The 23887-nt window shown below is 33.8% G+C and overlaps 2 protein-coding genes and 1 pseudogene across 3 annotated transcripts in view; 1 reads left to right on the top strand and 2 right to left on the bottom strand.

Annotated features, from left to right (window-relative positions):
* The window catches only part of LOC128162609 (zinc finger protein 300-like), a 292098-nt gene that overhangs the window by 91179 nt on the left and 177032 nt on the right, over positions 1 to 23887 (bottom strand). The window lies entirely within an intron of this gene.
* On the bottom strand, positions 5390 to 10445 carry LOC128163191 (uncharacterized; annotated as a pseudogene).
* LOC128163190 (uncharacterized) lies at positions 12610 to 14277 on the top strand. The gene has a single exon (XM_052826719.1). It carries the CDS (start codon positions 12610 to 12612, stop codon positions 14275 to 14277), a length of 1668 nt encoding a protein of 555 aa, XP_052682679.1.

Genomic DNA, 23887 nt, shown 5'->3' with positions numbered 1-23887 from the left:
TACGAATACGCCCTGATCAAAGCTCAGGAGATGCAACAAGTCAGGCGTGACTCAGAAGAAGAGGAAGAGGATGGAGATGTCATGGTCCAATGATTTCACAGCTACCGTCCTATCAACCAGTATCATGAATTATGAGAAACGGCTCTTTTCAGAGCCACTAAAATTATTCGAAAAGAATGACTCTATTACACACTCTGATCAAGATAAAAGTGTACATAACACACGCACATTCACTAAAGATATGTGTAACACGGCCACCTGAGAAAATTTTATAACGTCAGATGCCTGCATATTGTGTATCATAATTTAATTTGAGGTTACATTTTGCAGGCCCGAATGGAAAAAATGAATTGTATTGAAAATGATAATATCAACGCATGTTTATTTGACTACATGTATAAAATTCCAAGTTTAAGAAAGGACCCCAAATTAAAAAATTGAAATGCAACACATTAATGTCATAAAAAAAAAAAACTAGCTTTGCTGAAAAAATTACAAATAGTTACCTTATGATAGTCTGTGTTATCAATGTTTTAATTTACCAGGTTTAAAATAAAAATGTGGTGTTTTTTTTTAATCAAAAGTAGTTCAAACACCATGCACGTACATATTTATTAACTACTATAATATGTTACATAGGCGTCGGAACCGGGGGGGGGGGGGGGGGGGGCTAGGGGGCTTAGCGCCCTCTTTTTTTTGGGGGGGGGGCAAAGTTTAAGACCTAACCATCCAGGCACATATCATCGGGGATCGGTCAGACCCGTCATTTCCGAATTGAAATGAAAATAAGGAAATATTAAAAGTAATATTGAAAACTGCAGTTATAGGTACACTAACCCCCCCCCCCCCCCCCCATGGATAAGGAATTTTATTATTTTGGCAATAATAAGTTTTTGGTAAGCAAGATTTATTTTAGAGTTATAGGTAAAAAACTCTTTACGTGCGGGGTGGGTAGGGGTGAACCATCTTCATTTATTTATCATACTTTCATTTTAAATACTGAAATCTGATTGGTTAAGACGCAGTTATTAATCGGTTCTATTACCATCAGCGTTAGCAACTTACTTGGCAACGGGTTTAACATAATGAATTGTTGATTGTAAATTAAGCGCGTAAGGTACGCTGTAAAATTCAAGTCATGTAGTATATCTTAAACGCTTGACAATGGTTTTTGAGGGGTGTCAATTTCAAGTGTTACCCCCCCCCCCCCCCCCCCCCAAACAAGCACTATATAGTGTTGCATGTTCTATCTGATTAAGTTTACTCGTTAATGTAATGCAATAACGATTGTGGTGCAATAGCTGTAAGCACTATGATTATTATATTATTATTATGTGAACCTAATTAAAACTCCCCCCCCCCCTATTTTATGAACAATTCTACTTTCAAAATAGATATGATGTTGATTTACAATTATTGGGTTTTTTCCTGTTCAATACTTTGAGAAATAAATGATTATACGAACCGCTATTATTTTGCAAACAATATTCCCAAATCTTTCATCCTTAAATTTTTAAAACAACAGTTAGCTGGTTGTGGTGACAGTCATAGAAGCCATTAATTGTCCAAGTTTAAAAGTATTTATAACGGCGCATTGTCAAAACATCAAATGCGTATTATGGTCTCCATTTGAAAGTGCCGAACAGAGAGAGAGAGAGAGAGAGAGAGAGAGAGAGAGAGAGAGAGAGAGATTTTACAATCAATTAAAGTTATTTATGTTGATAAATTTTAGATGATAATCAAAGTAATACGTACAGGTTTAAATTTGTTATTGCGATAAAACCAAGATATTGTGATATACATGTAACTTTCAACGTATGGGCCAAATATCACTTATCTACACAAGAAAGTTATTTCTATAGTCGAAGTTTAAACGAACGAAAATGTTATTCAATCATATGTGTGTTTTAAATGCAATGTTCATTTTAATAGTCTAATTCGAATTCACAGAACTCATTAAAAACATTATCGCCATAGCTCTAGAAACATGAGAGAATTTACCATTATTCATTCCTCTGAGACTAAGCAAATGTACGTAAAACAGGGGCTGTTCAAATTAGATTTGTTATTTTTTTTATGGACCAGTAAAGTGTATATGTATTCCGTTCTGGTACATTTGATTAATTAATCTTTAAAATAGCTACATGTAGGAATAAAATCTGACAGAAAGGACACCGAATTCTATGTGAATGTCTCTTGTTAACTTATTTATTCAGAATTTAGATCCAAGAATAAATGGAAGTTAATGATTGTCTATATAAATACTACCCCCCCCCCCCCCCACATTCAGCAGTTCAGAATCTAATGGTCGTCATCTTAGTTTTACTTACATCGTTTGATAACAGGATACCGAGTTCTTACCTGTACTCTTTATCATAAATCATCATTGTTATACTTTCATGTTAAATACTGAAATCTGATTGGTTAAGAGGCAGTTAATAATATTTACTATTACCCTCAGCGTTAGCAACGCACTTGGCAACGGGTAACATTAAAAAATGTTACATGCGCGAAAATTATGCGCGTACGGTTCGCTGTAGAATTCACGTTATTCCTATATAAAAGCAGTAAAATTTTCTTAAAATTTTTAAAAGAGACATTCAGTATAACAAAATAAATAGTGCCTGTTTGGGAGGATAACAGTTGAAATTGACACCCCTCAAAAACCATTGTCAACCTCCGCTTCGCATCGGTTGACAATGGTTTTCTCGGGGTGTCAATTTCAACTGTTACCCTCCCAAACAGGCACTATTTATATAATGTTATCAAGCAAAACTTAAAATTGAAGAGAGAGAATTCCTGAAACGTATACTCGGGATCACTTTTCAACAGCTTGAAAAAAAATTGTATTTATTTGAAACGATTTTAGTAAAACTACTTTAGAGATAATTCGTGAACTAGGAAGAAGACATTAACCTGAAAAGACAGGCCCACAAAAAGACCGTTAACATTAATTTAAAAACATTCAAGAGGTCAGGAAGTAGAATAATTTAAACAATACCTTGGAATTTCAGTATAGAGCGTAGCTATTTATTCCTTACGTCATAACAAGTTAAAAATGACGAGGTTTCAAGCGAAGTACACCTTTAACTTCAATTTCACTGTTTATTTCAAGACATTACTCTATAAAGGTTGGATCACAAAAAGACCGTTAACATTAATTTGAAATTATTTACGAGCTGGTAACATAAAAAAAAAATGGCACGCACTTCAATTTTTTTATTATTTCAAATGTTGTCGGTCCTAAAACACACCAAGCGGTGCAGACAAAATGAACACCGCAGATCTCCAATTCAATCGTAAGGGAAATTATACACTCAATGTAAATATCACGTCATGTAAAGTCTTAGAATATTTGCAAACACAACAGAATTGTCATACCCGCTTACATGCAGGTTTCTGCTGTTATAGACAGTCCTATTAGTATAGTTGTGTCCGATGGCTGTCAACGCACTAAAAGCGTTATAAACACATAACAGACGGGGTAGAAACACCAAGGGAGTACCATAATTTATTTTAAAATAAATTCAATTTACTTTTTTGACATTTTGAAAAACGAACGCCTCCAACCCCACCCCCCCCCCATCTGAAACAAAAAGCATTTACATATATTGAAAGATCGACGCCCCCCCCCCCCCCCCCCCCAAATACGGATCCTCCCACACTGGCACAGTAATATATATACACAGTCATGTATTAAGTTTCTTTATGTCAAAGAACTATATAATAATTATGATAATACTATTTTTCAAGCAATCGCTCGATGTCTTCAGTAAAACAAAACTGCTTGAAAAAAAGCCGTTTAACGCTAAAATGCAAAAATGGTGGGAAAAGAAAAAAAATCTTTTATGTCATTTTTCAAAATACGGATCTTATGAATCAAAATGAAAATTATGAAAATACTTCACATGTATATCTGACAAAGGAAGCAAAGATTATCACACTGTAAATTGATGATGTTCATTTTATTGGGCCATTAAAGGCCCATATCACATATGGTCCTTTATTTCTAACATTAACTTAGAAGACCACATATCTTTTTACTAACATTAGAGGGCGGATAACTCGAAGATTGACTGCACAAAAGTACAATGGTATAAGAACCCCTCAGTAAGCAGTGAACCCGTAGAAGGTCTAGGGATAATTCTTGGCCGAGGGTAGATCTGTATGGAAAAATGTCACATTCAAATGAATTTTTGTTTTATTCTAATAATGGATTTTTTTTCAAAATTTCTCATACTTTTTACTTCTAAAATGTTCATTGATATTGAATATGTACATGTTTTAGGTCTTAATATATTTTGTAAAGATAAATATCCGTTTTACTTAATTGTTGTTTCAAAAAAGTGTTTATGCATGCTTTACAAAATAAACCAACAACTATTAATGTATGAATAGAACATTTATTTTTTTAATAAATGAAAATCTTGAAATGATGTCTTTTTACAAAATACATAACAGTCAAACACAATTACAAGTGCATGTACTATATACATTTACATATTATTTAAAAGTAATCTGTTAATTATATTAAATAAAAATATGAGATCTTATTGTTTTACCAAACACGTAGCTACAGAACCCTAATTTCCTCGTGTTTTCAAAATTAAATGCTCCAAAGCTAGAAGTTTTTAACTGCATTAAAAAATGTCGACTGCAAGAAAAGTTTGATTTTTCATCTGTAAACATGCACAAATGCCGAAACGGATACAAGGCAGAGTTCCGCAAGGGGTGTGATACGGATCCGTATCAGCCCTAGGGCTGATAACCTGTATCAGCCCCGGAGGCCGATATGAGTTGTGTGATGTCATCTGTATCACATATGCCAAAAACCTGTTTTTATTACTAAGTATGTAATAAAGAGTTATATAGCAAGAATATACTACTGAATATAAGCAATGATAATACTGTTTTTCTAGCAATCGCTCGATGTCTTCAGTAAAACAAAATTGTTTGAAAACAAGCCGTTTTACGCTAAAAGGCAAAAATGGTTGAAAAAGGAAATTTTAATTGTTTATGTATTTTTCAGAATTGTGGGCTTATGAATCAAAATGAAAATTATGAAAATATTTCACAGGTATATCTGACAAAGAAAGCAAAGATTAACACACTGTAAATTGATGATGTTCATTTGATAGGGCCATTAGGGACCATATCACTAATAGTTGTTTAATTCTTTTAAAGATTAATTTAAAAGACCCCATATCATTTTATTACTATACATTAAAGGGTGTCTGCTGCCAAATCCCATTTAATATATTATATTGAATAAAATATTGTTTAAATAAATAAATCAATAGAACATTTATTTTTTTAATAAATGAAAATCTTGAATTTTTTTTTTTACAAAATACATAACAGTCAAACACAATTAGAAGTATTATTATATTCATTTACCTGAACTTTCCACATGGTAAAATGCATAAAACATAATGCAATACAATCATATACATTGAAAATAATGAACAATACTGACTTCATGCAGTAATAACAAAATCTATGAAAACAACACAAGAGATTCAGAATGAAATATTGGCACTTTTTAAATGTATTCTATAATGTATTTAACCATTTTTGTGGAATTTTTGTTTTTACTGTGTGTCTGCCAATGTCGGAACATATTTTCCGATTGGGCAAAACACTTTCCACACTTTGGGCATGCGTAGGGCTTCTCCACGCTGTCGGTCCGCTCGTGCTTCATGCAGGTGGAGAAGTTCGCAAATGCACGGGTGCAAGTCCGACACTTGTACGGTTTCTCGTCAATGTGAATCCGAAAGTGTGTGCGCAGAGTGGACTTCTGGGTAACGGCCTTGCCGCAGATTGAACATTTGTGAGGCCGGATGCCGGTGTGGGTAGCCATGTGATAGTTCAAGTTGGTGTTTCCTCTGTAGGTCTTCCCGCACACAGGACATTGATGTTTGGTGGGTTTAATCTTGACAGCAGACGACACAATTTCAGCAGACGAAACGGTCCTGGCCTCTAAAATGTCACTCACAGGGTTTTGAACAACTATCCATGATGGACTCGTACACACACCAGATCATCAAAGTTAGAACATTCGTTTTTCATTCGGGATTACTCAAAAAACTTCTGTTGCAATTGTTCAACGGCACTGGAGTTAGGAGAAACGGAGCCACTGAATTGATGATGGCATTGTCGCTGAAGCTATGGAATCCACTGTCAAATTCAAGTTTGGGTAATTCTGGCTAAAAACAGTCAGTTTGAATGGTTGCTAAACTTGAACCTTCTTGAACTTCTAAGATACACCATGGCAATTACAGATATATTTACTTGTCTTTATAATTAGTCTCAGAATTAAAATATGTGTATGATGCAGAAAAATATTTAAAACTTAAAACCATTTTGCTATGATATTCTCATAAACTCAAACATCATTTTGACTCTTGTATTAATAGAACATCCCCTGCATCTTAGGTGGTAAGATGTAATTTTAAAAAAACCCACATAAATATAAACCATTAAATCTGGTTTATCATGAATATTCAAATAAAGATATTTAGTAGGTTAGATGTAATTAATAAAGCAGACATTTCTTACAATTTTATAACATTTCATATTACATTAAGTAACAATATTATTAGCAATACTATGATGGAAGGAATTTAAGGTAATCATACCTTTTCCTTTCTTTTAGAGACTGTTGTAAATAGTAATTGCAATTAAATGAAAAGATAATGACTAAATGATCAATTTATTATCTTTTTGTAGCTTTGAAGAAATAATAAATCAAGAATACATGCATACAAATTGTTCCACGTCTTTTCATTGTGTTCACTGCAATAAAGGTTAAAAACAATGCCATCATTTTACCTGTTCTTTTTGTACCGTTTATTGAAAATATTCTCTGTATCCCTGTCAATTAACATGGACAATCATTTCACTTTCTCTTAATTATTGACAGTTCATACATTTATGTCTCGTCTTTCCATCATTCACAGACATGGTACACATTTTAGTTAAAGAGAATGCGAACTTCCTCTTTGAATTGCCTCCCCTTATCACCGGCTTTTTGGCAGTAGAACTCGGCAGGTGCCCTCAGTCCTAGGTTGGCCAGTAGACGGGCGTATTCCAGGTAAACGGCCTCGCCCAGTGACACTGTAAACACGCACAGAAATAGACCACAGTGTAGGCATGCTTTCTATGAAACTTACTGCATGTGTATCTATAAACTAATAAAAGACAATTGCTATTATCTGTAAGCCTCTCTCTCTCTCTCTCTCTCTCTCTCTCTCTCTCTCTCTCTCTCTCTCTCTCTCTTTTGTTACAATATCTATGTATCAATAAAAAGAGAAAATGATGAATGTTTTAGAAAGAAAAGCATGCATTACCATGCATGTTCAAGTCAGGAATTTGTATAAATATTTCAACAGAAGGAGTACTGAATCACCCAGCTGATAACTAGTAATTATTATTGCAGAATATGTTTTTTTTAAACTTTCATAAAACACCAAGTACATGTATTCATGATGTTAATTGATAAATACTACTACCGGTACATGTACATGTATGGATTTACATTTTTTTTTTACACTGAACACTGATATGACTTACCGGTACTCAAGCACGTAAAATGGCGTTACACATAAACATACCACACATATTACATCTATTATAACATTCTTACCTGAGTCAACCTCTGCTATGTATATAATCAGATCTTCTGATGCTGAGGCCACATTTTGCCATCATGGCTGAAGCTCAGACTGGCCTCTTAATCTGAAATCAGCACACCAAATGTCCATGACTCTGTTTTTTTCAATTTAACTTAATTTTATTGCAATTTTAATTGCAATAAAACAGAAATATCATTCAACCAAAAATAAGAGATTCTTGATAAGTAGAGTTTATGTGATAAAAAGATGGTTCCAAATCTTATAAATTCTTCTTAAGAAACAGACACCAAATTTCATTGCTTATATATGATTTCTTAGGCATGTTAAACAATGTCATATAAAATGCATAAACTACATAATAAACTTGATATCAGTGAATCTTTATTAAGCTTTAGAATTCAAAAAGCTATACATTTTCTAAATCTTATCATACATCAATATATAAACAGAGACATTTTGCTGGTAGTAGATCTGAAATAACACCATTTTTAAAATGTACATGCAACAAAATGTACAGTACTTGTGAAGTGAATCTTAAATGTAATATATTTCGCACAACTATTAATATCTGGAGAGGGTCCTAATACAGGCTAGCTCTGCTACATCCCATATACTGATTAAGGCGTCCGCACTACCGGTGGCAAAGTACTTTCCCTTGGGGTCAAACTCGATACAGATACAGTTAGCAGGGTGAGCATTCAAGATGTACTGGAGTTTTAAATCTGGGTAGCTGACAATGACAAGTTTTCTATTTGCATACAGTTCAATGCATTTAAAATTACCAAATTGCTGCACAAGATATTGAGTAAAATAAATATGCACAATTAATATGAAAAACTTTGCGTTACATTGAGCTGTAATAGCAATCAATTACCTAACCATTTGTTAACTAATGCTTCATTATACTGCAATGTATTGTGCTCCATCTAATGATCTGTCTAACAAGTGAAAAGCTGTCAATGTGACAGCAAACCGGATTTTCTTTTATGTGAACTGTATCCATAATCAATGTCAACCCGTATCCAGTGAAATGGAGTACCCTATATGCAACATTTTGCCAAAAAATGACTAAGTTCAAAAGCTAGTATTTTTTTCATTAATAATCAGAAATCAATATCCTAGCAATATGCACACCTCTAATATAATTACAATTGATCTGCAAAAGAACAACTTCCTATCTTGAGAACTGTAGGAGGAGTTATCCGTACAATGAGGTTACCCGATATGCAATATTTTGCCAAAAAATGACGAAGTTCAAAAGCTGGTATTTTTTCGATAAATTATTAGAATTCAAAATCCTACCAATATGCACACCTCTGATATATGTACAATTAATATGCATAAGACCAACTTCTTATCTTGAAAACTGTAGGAGGAGTTATCCGTACAATGAGGGTACCCTTTTGTCAGCCGCCCGCCATTTTCACCATTTTAATAACCGGATTTTTCCGTTGGAAAACCCGGTTAAAAACTACCTCAGTATGTTTATGCTGCCTTGCCCACTCGTCAAGAAGAACAGGTCCCCGTCATTGTTCCAACAGATCTCGTTGACCTCAATCGGCCTTTGACCTGTGACTTCTGACATCAATAAATGTAATTAGATCGTCCTTGTTGCCCACAGCTATAGTGCTGTCATCTGGTGACCAGCAGATGTTTATGTTTTCACCTTAGATATTGATTTACAGTTATGTATAACAAAATTATCAAAAATCAATGGAATTTCACATACATTTATTGAAGTGTCCAAAAGTCCCTGTACATTTGTATTAACCATGTTAACAGCTGTTTTATCTCAAAGTAAGTATTGACAATGTCTACAGCTCAATGATTCCTGGGCCATGGAATCAACAGTTGTTTTACCTTAAGTATTGACAGTGGCCACAGAACGATTCGTCCGGGCGTCCCAGATTCGTATTGTCTTGTCTCCACTAGCTGTCACCAACGGATCCGGATTCTTTGGATGGCAACACAGCTGGTCAACACTGTCGCTATGTCCACGTAATGTGCAATCTTTGACCTAAAGAGTTTGTAGACAGATCCAAAAATAATTGTCAGACTAATGAATGTCTTAAAAATATTAAGGTGGTATTTGTCATCTGTCGATATCATTGAGGATTAAAGTACATTATAATTAAAGTACTTTCACCGGTTTAGAATTTTCAAATGTTACAATATCAAACCAAAAAAGAGCTTTTGAAAATATTTGGAGAGGTGAAAAATGTAACATCCCTAGCGGAATTCGAACTCATGACTTAGAGATTTGTAGTAAACCATCTAACCCACTGAGCTGAGCTTTAAGGTTACAATATTGAGAAAGAAATTACTTATACAATTACACTTCAATTTATTGTTTATTTCGATAAGCAATATGTCAAAACATTGAGGTGTCCCATGCAACCTTAATTTTATTAGTAAATAGTTTAGATCTTTCAGTACTTTTTAGTTGTTTTCCAACATTAAATTTGAGCAAGATATCTATATAATTGACATCATGCTAAAACGACATAGCTTCAGAAATTACGTTTTCAAGGATAAAGATAAAAGGCAGTATATTTGAAAGTAAACTTGTACACGCATACTGTTATAAAATTAAATCATTTTGTTTTAATTTCTACCCAACGATATTTTCCCCTTAATTACCCTTTGAATGGTTCTCATTTTACTTTCACCATGTGATATCGATTTTCTGTTAATCGTAAGCAATGATTAGGGCGAAGTCTATATGCCAGGGAGAAAAAGCATCAACATCATTTCCCAAAAATACGGTACATTTTACAAAACTACCAATACCTGGATAGGGCACAGGGACATCGTATCCGCTCTACATTCTATGACATATCTATAAATAATGATTTATATATATATGTCATAGAGTGTAGAGCGGATATGATGCCCCTGTGATTCAACTGTATAATTTAATTTCACAAAAAATCTGGGTTTTTTTTATAATTAAACAATCATGATTTTATAAAATAAATGTTTAATAAGGGTAATGCAAATTTGCATAATGTATTAAAAAATGTTACCAATCTTTAAAATTGTTTTTGTTTTCACAAGTCATAACATCCAAGAAAATTTTAGAACTTGCGTCGATATAGTAAATATCAGTCAATAACTCTTTTCAATTGCTGTGAGAAAAATACATGTAATTATAATATTTAAACATTATTCACGATAGTTAATGGTTGTCCAAAATTGTCCAAAAGTGAACATAATGAAATTAAAAACATTCCAATTTTTGGACTAATTTAAAGTAACGGTAAATATCCTCCTTCAAATTAATATTTCTTGTGTGAATTTTTAACCCATAGGTTTTCTATCCTTTACTCTGATTTCAGTTTGATGGATAGGAAAGATGAAGGATTCCAACAATATTTTTTTCTATTGCTTTTATTGAATTTTGACCCCATTCCAGAGGCCCAAGTATTGGTCTGGGGATCAATGCAGGGATGTAAATGAGAGTGTTATTTCATTGTGTTCACTTAATTCGATTCATACAGTACTGCCTCGTTCATTTACTATGTTTAAAAACTGATCATTTTTAATTCAACTTGTAATATTTTTTATATTTTGCCAGAACTGAATTATGAAGGGTCACTGACCCCAGATTTAAAAGTGATAGAATTAATTCATTATAAATATCAAGCTGAGCTCAATCTGAATTAACCATAGGCACTACATATGTTTACATACATATGTCAAACCAGCAATTGTTCACCGAAGATGGGTGGGTGCGTGGATGTGTTTCGAGTAATCTTATTTACCAATAGGAAGAAGAGATGGGGTTTCAAATGCTATTTCCTGCAACTTTACCATGTAAATTTGGTATTTCAAGAAAAAGGGAGTGGGGGATAAGGCCGGGTTCTTACCAAATTTTATTTCATTGGACAAGAATTTTCAAAAGAAGTTACAATTGTATTACAATGTAGCAAAGAATGCACAACTGATGGCAAACAATTAACCTGCTACACAGCTATGCATGGACTTAAAGGGATATAGCAACAAATGTCTACTGAGTACTGAGTAACTCAGATGACCTCTAAATATTTTTACAATGATTTCTGTGTTATATGCACGAATCAGATAGACCTATGTTTACTTATTATACTTTTTTTAAATTTTGTATTGGAAAACTTAACTGAAATAATTGTGCGGTGATACTAAGGACACATCTAGTAGTTTAGAAACAATCATGAGACTGGATGTAATCTGTACTTTTTTTTCTCTACATTTGTATGCTGATGATGGGATTTGAACCCACTCTTCATTCCCAAAGGAATGTGTGCACCATTACACCACATCAGCTTTAACAGAGGAATTTTTATTGAATAAGAGGAAGTCTAGTCATAAAAAAACAATATCTATTTCTTAAAAAAAAAACAGCCTACCTTTTAAAGCTGAATTGAATATGCTCAGCACACAGGCACCTGACGGTATAATTATTAAGTATAGGTTTTATATTTTTATTATGAGAAAAACAAATAATGTCAGGTGCCTTTGGTTAAGCAGGGATAAAAAATGTTAGATCTGTTTAAACCTCCCAACAATGGGTGACCTCAATTCTGGCCAAACACATGCATGTACATGTATATACAAGTGTCATTCAATTCGATCACGTGATCTTGCACAGGTAGCAACCAACCAGAAAGAATAAACACCTGAATCCTGCCTTGTTGGATCGTGAAGATTTGTAGTTTACCAATGGGGTAGCGTTAGGTAAATTTTATAATTTACTTTCTTACTGTGTTTTCTTAATAATAAAAAACGGTCAAGAAAAATTTAAAATATGGTGACCATGCACATTGTCAAATAATGTTAATTTAATGCATGAAATGGAATCTCGGGATCGTACATATATAGAAATAAAAATGAAATCAAGATGATATATAAATGTATACATCATTAATACAGACTGAATTTTACTTTCCAGGTCTACTTCCATCCATAGTATTTTAATTATAATTGTTCCCTGACCATGGATGACCTATACAACCTTCAGGATCTTGTACGCTGCATTATTTGTGAAACCTCTGAGATCTCCATGTACTGTAAAATTTGTCAAATACATCTGTGTAAAGACTGTGTAAAGAAACATTTATCTGATTCCTCTAAAGATCATAAAGTGGTGTCACGTAAACAATATATAATCACTTTGAGCAATCCTAAATGTAGGAAACACCCCACTAAACAATGTGAACTCCATTGTGAACAATGTGACATTCCTATTTGTGCAGAGTGTGTATCATCTGGAAAACATTCAGGACATAAACAAATTGACATTTTCCAGTGGTTTGAAAACAAAAAACAAGTTTTACACAAAGATTTGCAAGAATTAGAAGAATTTATTCATTCTAAATACGAAGATATAGCTTCCAACATCCCAGTACAGAAAGTTCATCTAAGTAAAAACTCCCGAAAATTGAAAGCAGCAATTGACAAACAAGGAGAAGTCTGGCACAGAGAAATAGACACCATTATCACAAACCTGAAATCTAACGTGGAGGAAATGGAATCCAAACACCTGATCGTCCTAAATAAACAAGAAGATGAAATCACAGACACCATTTCTGAAATCACACAAACCATTGCTGCACTGAAGAAGCTAATTAGCTCCGAAGATGTCTGCCTTTTCTCTGAGTACAAATCCAGAATTGCTGAATTTAGAAGATTGCCTCCTAAACTCAAAGTGTCCTTACCAAACTTTAGGCCTCAGGAAATCCACACAGATCAGCTGATTGAACAGTTTGGTTCTTTGTCAGCATTATCTTTTACAACAGAGGAACAAGACTACAGCATGCCGCCCCAGGGAGCCGAATCCTCTGCCCCAGACCGGTCACTGATGGATGTACCCCAGATCAGCACAACTTTGGACACAGGGTTTAAATATCTATACAGTGTGGCGTGTCTTAATGATACAGATATCTGGACGAGTGGTGATGACAACACGATGAAATTCTACAACCTTCAGGGGGAACTAGTGGAGTCCATCCAAACCAAGTCAGGGAACAGGCCACATGACATAGCAGTAACAAGGAGTGGGGATCTAGTTTATACTGATTACAATGATAGAACTGTGAACATAGTGAAGAATGCACAGATACAGACAGTGATCAGACTACAGGGGTGGATACCTTGGAGTGTCTGTAGTACCTCCTCTGGTGACCTCCTGGTTGTCATGGACAGTGATGATATAAAACAAACAAAAGTTGTGTGTTACTCTGGCTCCACAGAGAAACAAAGTATTCAGTACGATGACAAAGGACAACCGCTCTATTCATCTGGTTACATTAAATACATCAGTGAGAACAGGAACCTTGATATCTGTGTGTCAGACTTTATAGCCCGTGCAGTAGTGGTGGTCAATCAGGCCGGGAAACTCCGGTTTACCTACACTGGTCCTCCCTCTACTACCAAAGGATCATTTAAACCATACGGCATCACAACAGACAGCCAGGGTCGGATCCTGGCAGCAGACAATAACAACGACCGTATCCACATCCTGGATCAGGACGGAAAGTTCCTCCGCTACATTGACAACCGTCATTTACATGTTCCATGGGATTTATGTGTGGACAACAGAGACAACCTCTTTGTGGCTGAGTGTGCCTCAGGTAAAGTGAAGAAAATCAAATATTACATGTAAATCAATGAACTGTATTAATTATATTTAAACACAGTGTATATGGATATATTACATACGATGTGTAAATATAATGCAAACCAACTATACACATTACATGTCATCATATGGTGTGTATTAGATATAAACACGCTGTGTGTGGATAATTCAATGTATCACACATAAACTGACCGTGTCTACAAGATGTAAATAAACTGTTTAACTGTATCTGTGTTAGGTTTTCATGAGTTAATCATTCCATTTCTTCAATCTTTGTCTATGTATCATATCTTTGTATGTGAACAAATTGTTCTTTTATATTGATATTACGTCCCAAGGAAACTGACCATGTGTATATATTATATGTTAACAAACTGTGTTTATGTATCACATGTAAATCAAGTGATTCTCTGTACATGTACGTTACATATAGACAAACTCCTTTTTCTATTAGATGTATATAAAGTGACTTTTTTTACTGTATCTATAAAGCCCCTTTCATAATTGGCGCACGAGCAGAAGCGACCAAATATTCGTGCGACCGAAAAAATTAGATACCAAACGTTAATTGGTGCCGAAATAAGCGCATTTGAAAAAAGTATTCGTACGAATTTTGCACGATCTAAGCGAGCGTTGTGCGATATAAAAGCATTGAATCTTGCGATATATCTTGCGTCTCTATGCGTCTATTGTACAATGAAAGCAACTGCTGAAAGATAATAAGATAGGAACACGCGAGAGACTAGGTGATCGGACGATTGAATGTCCGCCGATGTGATTGGACGTGCGATTATGCGTTCCATGGTACGAATGATCGTGCGATTCAGAGGGGGTATATGCACCGACCATATTTAGTAGGCATAGTTGAAAGCGAGAAAAAATACAGATATGCAGCAGCATTTAATATTAGGCCCTATAAACCTCAATATGATTATTCTATTATATCTGATTGGTCTAGAAAGTCAGGTGACAAGGCGATATCATAAGAATGAAAAAGCCGATATGAGCATACGATGTAGACAAATATGATTATTAATAAATCAAACAATTTTAATCATTATGATTCTCTTTTTAACTATCTATTTTATGAAAGAAGAGTGAGACAGTTACATGGGAAATCAAACAATCACGACGTTAATGTTGCGACTGTTGAAAAGTCAAACATTATTAGAAATCAACGTATTTTGTGTAATCATATGTTGCTTGGTATAATAGAACGTTTATTGCATTAATGTTCAGGGAATATGAAGATTTATTCTTTAGAAAAAAAATTTTTTTTTATCGGGCAAAGTCCTCGGGAAATATGATTTTTCTTGAGGAAAGAAATCTTCATACATGTATTTCCCTCACCATCATGCAATAAATGTATATTGTAAATTTTGTTCTTAAACAGAAAATATATGAAACAGGTTATATATACTAGTAGCAAAGCATGGCATATTGAGGCTGATAATTCGTGCAATGATAGTAAAACGTCGCAAGATTACATGAGACAGGTTGAGCAACTGTCTCACGGTCGCAAAACAGACGCATTAAACAATCCCAATCAGAATTCACATTGAATGAGACAATTGTTTTGACTTACCTTTAAACCTTTAGAATTAGAGTAGATGTTTGATTTCCTGCTAATCCTGTATCTTCTGATTTAACTTAATAGAATTCTTTTGTGTGGAATATTCTGTCCCTTGGTGTTTTTATCATGGAGGTTTTGCAGAACTGATTTGAAGATTCTGAAAATGTATTTAGACAATGAAGATATTGACATAGATATACATGATACTGCTTATGAATGCTTAACGATTTTTTGTTTTTAAATAAAACTTTAAACAAAGATATCAATGTAGTGTTCATCAACAACTCGCCTTTTAAATTTGACATCAACCACACGATGGCGTCAGAACTGTGGCACCTGCAAGGTCAGCAATTGTCCAATTGTCATGCTAACGTATAGTTTTATTTAAAAGAGAGGGGGAATTATATCATATAAAATAAAAGTACAAAGTTTGTACATATAAGTGCTGGTACCAATTTGTCTTCGTTGAATATTCGTTGAATATATACGCCTATCTGTGGTCATTGGAGCAGTGAGGTATGAGGCTCTCTCTCTCTCTCTCCTCTCTCTCTCTCTCTCTCTCTCTCTCTCTCTCTCTCTCTCTCTCTCTCAGCAAGTGCAGTTAGTGTGGGCTAATATAATATCTGAGATGATTTGACTGCAATTTGATGTCTGTAACAAGTAATATACATGTGAAATATGAAAATATGAAATATGAAAAAAGTGTTTGTTTTAAGATACTTAGGCTTTCAAAAAAAGGCTGGATTCTACCCATATATCAAGTAAATGTGCTGAAATGACTGATCATGAAATGTCAATTTAAGGTGCAAAATTATAAATTCTGGACCGAGTACATTAGCAAGAATATATTCTAATGAATTGATTAGAATATGGAAAGATGATGATTAAACTAATAATTTACTATTCCATTTCTCTAAACCCATGCAGTTGATATAATTGGGAGATAATTTTTACACTCTATTTGAAAAAAAAATTAATAAAGGGCGTTTCTGTGGCTTAAGGTCAGATAACACGTTCCTCGAGCATCTTTTTGGTATCCCCTATTAAAAAAGAGTTTCAATGAAAATTATTATTTTTATAATAATTTTTAAAATGATTGAAATGTACTTGTATATAGATATACGCCTAGAAGGCGGAGTGGTTAGAGCCGTGGTAGCTCTCTGCCAGGGGCGTAGGTTCTAGAGGTTATGAGTTCAAAGCTCGGCCCAAAATAGTGAATTTCGCTGTGCTGTACTATTTTTTATTTATCTTCATATCAGCAATTCAAGTATATATTCAAGAAGATTATATAGGAAATTACATTTTCTAGTATTTTGTAGAAATAACTGGTAAGGTATCCTAATTTTTTGCAAGAAAGCTTGTCAGAGTAGTAGTAAACCATTAACAAATTCATGGAATTTCAAAATGTTATATAAAATTCTCTGACCTTAAAACCAAAATATCTGCCACACAACAATGGTAACAAGTCTGCATTTAAGCAAACTTAGTGAAATACCGGGTGCATAAAAAAATCTTGGTCAACAATTAACCGTCAGCATCAGAGAGGAAGAAATAGTCTATCGACGGGGGGGGGGGGGGGGGGGGGCACTATTATCATCTTGGTAGGGGGCATCTTAAAGTGAAAAAAAATTAGGAAGACCAAACGTCAATTTTTGCAAACTGACATTAATAAAAAAATTAGTTCATACTCAACTTTTGCAAACGAGATCACTAACATTATTAGCTTACATGCAATTGTACCTATATTTAAGTAACTACATGTAATATGCCAGTGGGGTTATGAATCATATATTAAAATCCACGCACCTAATTGGTATCAAAATAATTTGATTTAAGCCATTTTGTATGCAAAATTTTAAAATTACATCCTTATTAATTTAAAATCTACTGTATGTCTAAATTAGTGATGAGAATCAGTACTAGTCTAAATGATAAAAAGTCATCAAGTCGAAGGGAGGCAACTTCATCATTTCAACAACATGGATTTTGTCATTCCTATGCTAAATTAACAGCTTTTACATACTGTAGAGCAAACTGACAGAAAGTTTCCAACAGACTACTTTAATTGGGCAAAACAGCAGAAATGCCTTTCGTGGTCATCAGGAGCAGAGGCTGCACTGGATCGCTGACCTGCATGGAAAGGCAGAGGCTTCCAACAAGAACGGGACTCATGAGTGCTGTGTGTACCTTCACATTCGACCATTACAACCCCTTCAAGGAAGTAGAAACAAATGCACATCATCATCGTTGCGTACTGAGAAAAAATTACCAACAGCATCATCCACAACATCCAGACGACTGGTGTCTGTATTCTGAACCCGAGTTGAAATGTAACCCCCCCCCCCAAAAAAAAAAAATAAAAGTTGTCGAAGCAGGAAAGGCGGTCTCATACCCCCTTAAGCACAAAAAGGTCTATATATAACTAGCGGTTCTTGACTTTGTTGACAATTAACATGACTTTAATTTGACATGAGATAGGTTCGCTATGAAAAAAAACCCTATTACAATGTACACTCGGAAACATAGAATATATATGTACATGTATGAACTCTATAGCTTTTATGATAAATAACAAGTTGTGAGTTAAAATATAATCAGTTATCGGAGAATATTACAATGTATGAGCATATGAATATTATAGTATAAAGTGCTGAAACTATTTAAGTATTTTTATTTTCTACAATTATATCCCTATATCATATATAATTTAATACACCTTAAATAATAATACATATACTAGTAGTAGGATATTTGAAGTCAAATCCGTTGCTCTCCCCATCCCAAATTCTTTTCGATCAAATTCGCCGTCCCAATATGAAATGCCTTCCGACGACCCTGGAATGAGAATCCTATCATGTGTGGGTTCAGATAATTTTCCGAGGGGGGTGACTTTGTTTAGAGAAGGGTCCTAGACCTGGTTTCGTCGATTTTGCTTTGTGAATTTGATAGTGGTGAATTTTACAAGAGAGGGGTGGGGGTGGGGCTCCGACCCTTATCTAGATCCGCGCATGCCTATGACTACTAAAAGTTACTAGTTTACAAAGTATCTATTTCACAAAACTAAAATAACATTTATAAAGAACAATTAAAATGTTTTAGACGTATTTTTGTTGTTGGTACTTTGTAAGCTAAAGTAGCAATATTATTATTTTGGGGTGATTTGTAAAATAAAATAATAAAAAAGTCCCGAACATCAATGTGACTCTGAGGAGGGTTAGGGTGTTCTGCCCTAATGATTAACTCAGTTAACTGAGTTTGATGAAAAGAAAACTTTGAAAAAGTCTAATATATATGATTTATGATTTACCGCCTTTGTTGACAACGGGGGGGGGGGGGGGGGGGGGCGGTAAAGATATACAGTTTTAATTACCAGTACATCATTGCATTGATTACGGGAGGATTTTGAAAGTCCCTCTCCATTTATTTTTCTTTCCAAAATATGAATTATAAATTATAAACAATCTATACGTATATAGCGTAAACGTTACAGAACTGGAAAAGACCTAGAAATACATTTGTAAGATTTGCCGTCGACAAGGTACATTGATATTGGAAAAAAAAGGAACCCCCCCCCCCCCCCAAAGAAAAAATAGTTCCTCCCGTGGAATAAATGGAGACCGTAATTGAATGTAACTACATACGTGTTAGAACTATTAAGTATTAAAAAAAACTATCAATTTTTTAATCAATGGTAAGTACTCCCCTTCAACATTCGGTGTTTTTTTACTGAGTAAACATGTGGAAAATGAGGAAAAAAAATACATAAACTTAAGCAGTATCGCTAACAAAAAACCCAGGTTTTTACATGATAAAATCCACTAGTATTTTTTTCTCTATTTCTTAGGAAAATCGATTAAGGTTATTAAGGACTGTTTAGACGGTAGCTATAAATAGCCACGGTCTATTGCTATCGTCCTGGCCGGAAGAGTATTTCTCACGGGGACCTTAGCGGATAAGGAACGATAACTCTATCAGTTATGCAGTGTTACAGGCAATGTTTTATCTGTGTGTCGATTTCAGTATGAGAACTAATTTTCATCTTATCAGATATCTTAAGCATTATAGCTGCTAATTATTTTGTACATACATTTAAATAATGTATGAAATTGTGTTTTATTTTAAATGAGCCGTTACCCGGTATTGATAATTTATGCACCTACTGCCAGTTGTGACATTAAACTCTGTATCAGGACTGCGTAAACTATATATCACTGCCATAATTGGCCAAGGGATCTCAATAATCGCTTTTTGTTTTTTATGATGTAAACAGTTGTCAGAAACTCACTAAAAAAACAAGTTTGCCATTTCATATTTCAGCAATTATGCTTCATCGATAAATTCAGTCATTTTCACCGCATTAATTTTAGTTGAGGCAGTATATTTTTTTTATTGTAGCTTATTACAGATACTGACAATGAATATTACATAAATTACATTTTATTGAACTTCAGCCGATCAATGGCACACTTTCTTCTACAAGTGTGCATAAGTTTTCAAACATACAAAAAACTTAAAATTTACGATTCAAATATGTTTAATTTAGGACTGACCTGTGATTTACCTTATTTTGTAACTTACTCAGTCTGTAGAAACATTAATTTTATTACAGGCACCTCAATATTCATCAGACAATATTTACTACTGATGGTGACACTTTACTTGCTGCTGATTTTCTTTCAAACACGATAATCGACCTCGGATTGTAAATTCACGTGCAAATCCAGTCGCCATTTTACAATTGTACATGTATATAAAGAAACCACATTTTACGATGTTTCAAAGATTTTCAGTTCAGATTTTTTTGTAACCAAATAAGAGATTGAAGAAATATACTGTAAAATGTCTTATGGATTTCACGGCGTGTCAGCTCATGTATCTCTAATTTGCAGCAAACGCTAGCCCTGTGAGAAAAAACTTTCGGTTTAACTCATGTGATATTCCATCTACATTTACATGTATGTTACATTATGAACAGTAATGTAAGGTATAATAATTTTGTTCACTTAACAGTTTCTGACGAATTTTTTCACAATAAACTAAATAACGCATTTCGATGAGCGAAGTACAATCTGTGACTTTAATGCGCCCGTCCAGGCTGTTATTAGAGAACCTTTTCTTAGGTTTAGGGGGGATTTATTCTCTAACAGATAACATTATTTACAGATGTATGTAAACATCGCCCCGTTTAATTGTTCTCAAATAATTTTTAACTCGCGAGTACAACTCTGTTATGAGCTTTCTTCGACATTTGTTTCCATGTGTTAGCGTCATGTAATCAACATGCATTTACAAATAGGCGGGCCTATATAAATGTGCCAGTTTTTTGCGACTCACATTGATTGAAATACACACCGGTTAGGAATTGTCATTACTCAACGCAATGCTACATCGGCCGTAGCGTATACATCCATGCTATTTTTACGATAAATAATGAAACATGAAGGCTAAATATGTGCTTGCTCATAGATGACTGTATTATTCTGCTGAGCTACAGAACTATTGGGTTCCGGAAATATAGCCGGGATTTGCGAGCCCTAGATCTATTGTCTAGTACATGCAAAGAATAAAACTAAATTTATATACACAGTTGTACGGTAAGAAAAACGTGCCTTCAACTTGGATTTTGTTTGTTTGGTGTTTTTAAAAACTTATTTTGAATAATTAATCAACATTTGTTGTTAGTTAACTAGAAAAGTTTAATGTAGCAAGTAATTATTGCGTGTTAATGTGTACTGAGAAGTGATAGAATATACATGTGACTTTCCATAATTCATTTAAATGATTGGAATAAATCTATAGCTAAAACAATAGAACAAATGTACCTTAAAACGTTTATTAATGAAACTTCCACAACTGAATATTGTATATTTTTTTTCAAATTTTCATTCACTTTCGTTGTGAGCAAATGGAAATAATCCACTTAAGTCGAAGATAAAGTTACATTGATTGACTATTCTATTTCATGATGACGTGCATTCCAAAAGCAATATCAGTTTTATCAAACATGCTATCGTAAACCCATTCCGTTTTCTTTACATTAACAGTATGAACGGACTATGAGGACAAAAGCAAGTGTGATGGTCCACGAAACTCCAACTTTTTCTCCGTGAAGAAATTGAGAGAATTAGCCGTCGAGAGAGACAAGAAACATACTGCATGTATATCCAATAGTTAGTAAAAAGCTGATAAGTATTTTATTATACCAAAGCTTTATTTGTTCTCGTTACGTTGAGAACTCTTCAATATCTTTAAAGCACAATATAGTCCAACCCACACTTTTCTAAAGTTGTTCCCCTCAAAATGGAAAAAACCCAAAATTCCCTTTCTCTATACAATCAAATATGTGGGCGTACTTCGATGAAATCGCTTTGGATTTGATTTATTCATTCAATACTGTATGTGGTGGCAATCCACATATTTTATGAGTCATTCTGGGGCAATCAAAATACATACCTGTATTACTGAAAACGGATTTTTAATGTCTAGTGATGTAGACACAAACATATAGATACCAAATATAGATACAAAATTCTATACTACAAAGGCTACTGTCATAAATATATGGGTTTTCCCCAAAAGGTGACGGCAAAAAGACACAGCATTTGTAAAGTGTGGATTGAGATCACAACTATGATTTCCACAGAACTATCCATGTAGGAAACTCACGACCATCTGTGCAAGTAAGCGTCAAGTATTAGTACATGTATGCGATACTGGCCGCGGGTTTTCGACAACAATAATTATCATGCATATAATATGCCACTTTCAAACGACGCCACCGTCTAACAGTACTTTCAGTACTTTGATTATGTTTGTTACTAAATGTCTATGAAAATATAACAAATAAAATAAAAAAATTAATTCTTAAAATTTTGCTTTTATAACAATAGAATTAACTTTCTTGTTGCATAATTCTAATACAAGTTGTTTTAATAATAAGTATGAAATATATTTTCAAACAAAAAACCCTATAGAAATCAATGGAACTACTTATGTAAATTACATGTAATATAAAAAGTATAATTCATAGTCTTATACAGAATCCAATTTGAGAAAATTGGTTCTTTCATACAGTGCTGCTATCGTGAAAGTTGACAAAACTATCCTATCCTATCCTATATCCTGTATCCTGCATCCTATCCTGCAAATAAGCTCTATCCTATCCTATCCTATCCCATACTTTCAAAATATAGGAATGCAAGTTAAATGAAACGAAATTTAAGAATAAAATGATTTTATCAATTAATGTAGTACTCGAAATGAATAATTAAATCTTAAAACCGAATATTTATCGAGCGGGATAATTTACTTACCTGTGCTACGGTAAAATTAAATCGTACGCGGAATGGACACAATAACGTAAACAAACAGGTAAGCGATTCGATTTTTGATTTAATTATATTTATGCATAAAAAACTGATAAATAACTTCGATGCACTTATTGACGAACTGTTTAGTCACATATTTTTACCGAATTATTTTCTTATCACATATAACTGAGCGTAATTCTCGTTATTCGAGCGATTCGTTCGGCGATAAATGTAAACACGATCTGGAAATAAATAATTTCTTTAGGAAGTTTACATCATTTATAGTTAAACCATTCGGAGTTATTTTTAAAGTATAAATTCTTAAACATTTATAGCTAGCTAACATTTATTAATTCAATATGTTCAGGTTAATATCGGACAGAAATATGCGTCCCTGTTACATGTATTGGGCATCGAAGAAATTATATGAAACGTGAAGCAATGTCTGTTTCTTGTATACATGTTTATCTTTTAAAATGCCAAATTGATCGTTTATAAATTAAAGCTTTTATTAATTTGCAGACTTTAAATGAAGTAAATACAGCAATTTTTTTCTGACGTTGTCAAATGTTGCATCGAATTCTCGCAGTAACTCCGTACTTGCGTACGAATTGACGAAGATGTAGCGCCGACATTTTAGCGCGCATTAATGTTATGCACCGCGTTCTTGATATACAAATTATTCTTAAATGGTTTAACTTGTAAAATGTACTAAATTGACATTGAAAATACATTGTTTAGCCAATATTCG

This window comes from Crassostrea angulata, chromosome 9 (assembly GCF_025612915.1).
Source record: "Crassostrea angulata isolate pt1a10 chromosome 9, ASM2561291v2, whole genome shotgun sequence".
Classification (NCBI taxonomy): Eukaryota; Metazoa; Mollusca; class Bivalvia; order Ostreida; family Ostreidae; genus Magallana; species Magallana angulata.
This window is presented reverse-complemented; position numbering and strand designations above follow the sequence as displayed.

Excerpts from the sequence above, each read along its gene's own strand:
- LOC128163190 (XM_052826719.1), top strand. The coding sequence starts at position 12,610 with ATGGATGACCTATACAACCTTCAGGATCTTGTACGCTGCATTATTTGT.